This window comes from Mauremys reevesii, linkage group 6 (assembly GCF_016161935.1).
Source record: "Mauremys reevesii isolate NIE-2019 linkage group 6, ASM1616193v1, whole genome shotgun sequence".
NCBI classification, from domain to species: domain Eukaryota; kingdom Metazoa; phylum Chordata; order Testudines; family Geoemydidae; genus Mauremys; species Mauremys reevesii.
The window spans coordinates 82995789-83000593 of NC_052628.1; the positions used below are offsets into that span (position 1 = coordinate 82995789).

General features: G+C 45.9%; 1 protein-coding gene across 1 annotated transcript; it reads left to right on the top strand.

The window, feature by feature from the left end:
- Positions 1 to 2174: 2174 nt before the first annotated feature.
- Positions 2175 to 3930, top strand: LOC120408777 (protein FAM240B-like). The gene is made up of 2 exons (XM_039546002.1): positions 2175 to 2314; positions 3774 to 3930. The coding sequence occupies exons 1-2, from the start codon at positions 2175 to 2177 to the stop codon at positions 3850 to 3852; spliced, it is 219 nt and encodes a 72-aa protein (XP_039401936.1). The 3' UTR covers positions 3853 to 3930.
- The last annotated feature ends 875 nt before the right edge of the window (positions 3931 to 4805 follow it).

The following is a 4805-nucleotide window of genomic DNA, read 5'->3' on the forward strand; positions in this document are numbered from 1 at the left end:
GGGGGAAGGCCAGAGCCTGGAGCGCCAGCCTAGAAACCCCACAGGCTGCAGGTCTTGTTAAAGGCCAAAGAAAAGTACTGTGGGGCAGGGCTGAGGGAAGGGCAGGGGAGTTCCGGCCTAGAAACCCCCCAGGCTGTAGGCCTTGTTAAAGGGTTGCAGAGGGAAACCCAAGGGTAGGCAGAGGCAGCAGGTCTAAACCCCGCTTGCTGAATGGCATTTACACTGCAGTCTGCCCCAGTGAACGGGGGCTAGATCGAGACTGGCAGTGGCCATAGACTGAGACAAGGTGGGGATAGAGGGCAGGGCCGCCCAGAGGGGGTGGGGGCAAGTGGGGCAATTTGCCCCGGGCCCTGCAGGGGCCCCCATGAGAGTTTTTTGGGGCCCCTAGAGCAGGGTCCTTCACTCGCTCTGGGGGCCCTGGAAAACTCTCGTGGGGCCTGGGGCCCTGGAGCTTCTTCCGCTCTGGGTCTTCAGCAGCAATTCGGCAGCGGAGGATCCTTCCACCCCGGGACCCGCCGCCGAAGTGCCGGGTCTTTGGCGGCAATTCGGCAGTGGGGGACCCCCCGCCGCAGATCTTCAGGGCAATTCGGCAGTGGGTCCCGGAGTACAAGGACCCCCCGCTGCTGAATTACTGCCAAAACGGGGGCCCCCTGCTGCTGAAGACCCCAGGTGCCCTGAATCCTCTGGGCAACCCTGATAGAGGGTGGGAGTTCCCTGGGGAGGGGAGACCCAGATCTGGGGGGGTACTGCCAAGGGACAGAACCCCCCAGCCTGAAAGGGGTGCCAGGGACCAAGAGGGACTCAGGCCCAGTGGCAAGTGGGACACTGACCTGCAGAGGGCACTCCTGGATCGAAGAACTAATTCCCAGGATGACTGACAGGAGGTGCTGCAGGGGTGAGTCCCACCCTATGACATCCCCTTTGCCAAGCAGTAGCAGGTCTTGATTCTGACCGGTCAGTTTCCCATTTGTAGCAGCAGAAATTGTGGAGTCAGGTATTTCCTAGGAGATTTGTTTCCTTACAAAATGTACACACCATCCTGTTTCCTTGAACCAAGATGGCAACACATTGCACAAAGGCAACTGTCTTTTTGCATAAACCCTAGCTGAGGCACTGCTCTGCTCCAGCCCCAGAAGCAGCTACTTCCCTCCAATATAACTGCAAAACTCATGCTTAACACTTAGCCCTCAAGAATAGAAACAGCCCTAGCCCAAAACTCTTGCCAAGGACACCCCTGACCAGAAAGGCGAACCCTTAACCCTCCTTTTGTGCACTTGCTTTGCAATACAAAAGGAAGCTCTGAAAGGAATAATAACCATACTGAAAGTGCTTTAACCCACACGATACCCTTAAGGATTGAGTATGGTTACTGCCTGACACCCTTAACTCTTCCTCTGGGGTCACCAGGGTGAAACTCTCCAAATGTGCAAGTCATTAACATCCTTTGTTACAATATTACAAAATGTATCAATATCAACTACAATCAGTGGAAATAAAGTGGAATGAAAAACTAAGCTATTAAGAGTGCTGTTAATTTTACTGTAAAGTCTTTCGCATGGGGAACTTTGGGGGACATTTCTGTTATCTTTGTATAAATAATTAAAAAGTAAAATAAAGACATGCTTGCCTACATCTTATGGAAGTGTAAAGATACTATGAGGACAGACTTGCCAGAAATGGGTTTACTCATTATTGTAGGTGTTAAGATGAACTGGTAATTAGCCTGCTGGCAATTTACTTTCAGAGAAACCTTGGAAAAATCTTACAAATGTCAGTTACTTTTACATTACCTCTTTAACTTATGAGCATGGCACACGCAAAATGTCTTCATCATTATGCTAAAGTAAGTGCAATAACTGTATCCTGAATTGTGCGCTAAAAGGTCACAACCACAATTATATGGAGGTGAAAGATATTTTACCAAAGGCACTTTAAGGTGAACAATTAGGAATTGTAATTACTGTAGTACAGCATATACCTCGTGCCGCTTTCTGAATGAAGAAGTAGAAGCATGATTCATTCCCATTAAGTTCTTCTTTTGCCTCCACGGTAGAAAACTGCATGTGAATTCAATATTGTAAAGATCTAAAGCATGCTGCAGTAGTACCATATTCCAGACAGCAAAATAGAAAAGGACTGGTAACTGGTCATTTGGGTTTTCTCCTTTACAGAAAATGAATAGTCAATATGTGCGCTTTGAAGTGTTTGGATGTGAAACTGAGGAACTAACAGACTTCTGGGAAAAGACAATTGAAAAACAAACTAAGCATCTGCAAATTGAAAAAGAACGTCAACAGAGAAGTGCTCTGCCAAAGTAAGGAGGAGGGGGAGAAGAGGTGCTTGTTTTGATATTGTAATCCTTTAAAAAAGTAATACATAAATAAATTTAGTGCACGCAATAGATCCCAGAATGACCACCCAGGTAATTGGGGTTCTCTGTATAATATACAACAACAAAGCTTCATGCGCTGCCCCTCCCCCTGTGTGCCTCAGCCATGACCTCAATGGCTGATCTCAAAAAGATAAGAGAGGGTAGTTCATTCTTGGGTCCTGCTCAAGTTGCTAATGCTACCTTTACCCCTCACTGTCTGGTGCTGTGTGGAGCCTCAGTTCAACCACAGCAGAGAATCTGGCCTTAGATCATTTAGCCTTTCTAGCCTTCTGTTCCCTAGGAAAAAATGTGTGTTCTTAACTCAGAGTAACTAATGTAACTAACACAAGGTCAATCCCTAATTAAAACAAGGCAGCTGTAGTTTCAGCATGTGTCAACAGGCCAAGACAAACCCTAAGCTCCCCTCTAGTCTTTACCTCAGCCTGCTAACCTGTGAAAACTATAAACTGCCTTGTCTTCAGAGGATCTCAGATTGTGCTGGTTACCCTGAGGTAAGAACATACCTTCTTTTTTTTCCTAGTGAAGATGCACCTTACCACGTAAGCTGGTCCCAAATAAAGGAAGCATTCAAAATTCACCCACCCTTTTCCTTTTTTCAAAAAAAAAAAAAAAAAAGTTAAAATCCAACAGAGAAGAGGAAGGAAGGATGGTGTTGTAGTTAGTGCCCTGGCCTAGGACGTGTGAGAGCTGAGCTGAGTTCAGTTCCTGGGTCTGTCTTAGATTTATACTGTAACCTTGGGCAAGTCCCTTAATTTCTCCATCCTCAGCTCCCCACCTGTATAATTTCTCGTGTCTTTTGTCTGTCTTGTCTATTCACTCTTTGGGCCAGGAACTGTCTTACTATGAATTTGTGCAGTGCCTAGTACAGTGCCTTGATCCTTATTGGGACCACTAGGTACTACTGCACTACAAATAAACTCCCACCAATCATCTAACCTATCTGGTCAACAAGTAAGAAGCATTGCTTCTGGTAACAATCTTGTAGATTTAACTGTACACAGTCTCTCTAGTGCTTTCAATCTAGTAGTGCTAAAGGAAACCAAGAAAGTACTGTAAGAGGTTGTCCAGCAGGTGGCAGCAGCCAATCTTGAGAAATAAGGGATGACCTACAAAGTAGATTTGTCAAGCCAGGAGAGATGAAAACTAGAGATGGCTGAGCCCCAAAACTCAGGTTAAGTTTCTTCATCATGTTAACACTATTATGCTAGAAAACACTCCAGATGAGCAGGATTTGGTAGCTCTCCCACTGTTGCTACTGCTGGCAAAGCAGCACCAATGGTGGGAAATGTTAGGAAGATGGGTTTGGTGGTATCTCTCAAAGCCCGGAGATGTGCAAGACTGGAGTCTTTTTGGTGATACCGGTGTTTGTTTCCTGTCTTAGACTCAGAACTGAATGGAAGGAGAGGTTGGAAAAAAGGATACAAATGATGAAGACTCAAAATGAAGAGCCAGCTAGTTGAAGGCTTCTTACACATTTGGGAAAAGAAGGAAAAATGTTTTGCAGAAGAAAACCATAGTGTATTGCAAACACCCAATTTATTTTTATTGATAAGCTTCAATAAGATTTATTTTACAGTACCATCATCATGTAGGGAGTTCATATGTGAAACCTCTATTACTGCTTATGAGACCTATTACCTATGTGGACCCCTTATTCAGTGAGGAGAAAATAAATGTGGATGGATCCTAAATTGTGGTTCCCTGATCCAGAAAACTGTCTGGAAAAGGAATTTAGTATCATTTTAACTAAATGCTCATTGAAATAATCTCCTGTGTATTTTATTAAATACTCCTTGGGTTTCTATACATACTGATATTATAGAGCAATTTAATGTTGTGTTTTTTCTTTGAAATTGTTTAAAATACATTTTTGTGTGTTTGACTACTATGAAACCACAAATATACACAGAGAACAAATATACTTAAAAGATATTCATTTATTACTAATACACTTTGGGAGTAGGTCCACTTCCTCCTCCTTATAAGACAGATTGTTTCAAAGTGTATTCGTCTAACCCCTACCACCAATATGCAATAGCCTTTACTAAAATGGAAGAGTTTCAATGAAGTAGTGCTATCAAGTTGCTTCTTTTTTAGTGACTGTTTCATTGCCACAGGAGTAGGGGCGGCTCTAGAAATTACCGGGGCAGAAGTGTCTGCGGCGGGTGCGCTGGTTCCGCGGCTCCGGTGGAGCATCCGCGAACACGCCTGCGGGAGCTCCGTCCGAGCCGTGGGACCAGCGCAGCCTCCGCAGTCATGCCTGCGGCAGGTCCGCTCGTCCCGGAGGTCCGGTGGACCTCCCGCAGGCATGACTGCGGAAGGTCCGCCGGAGCCAAATGCCGCCCTGCCGGGACAATGCCGCCCCACGCGCCTGCTTGGCGCGCTGGGGTCTGGAGCCGGCCCTGCACAGGAG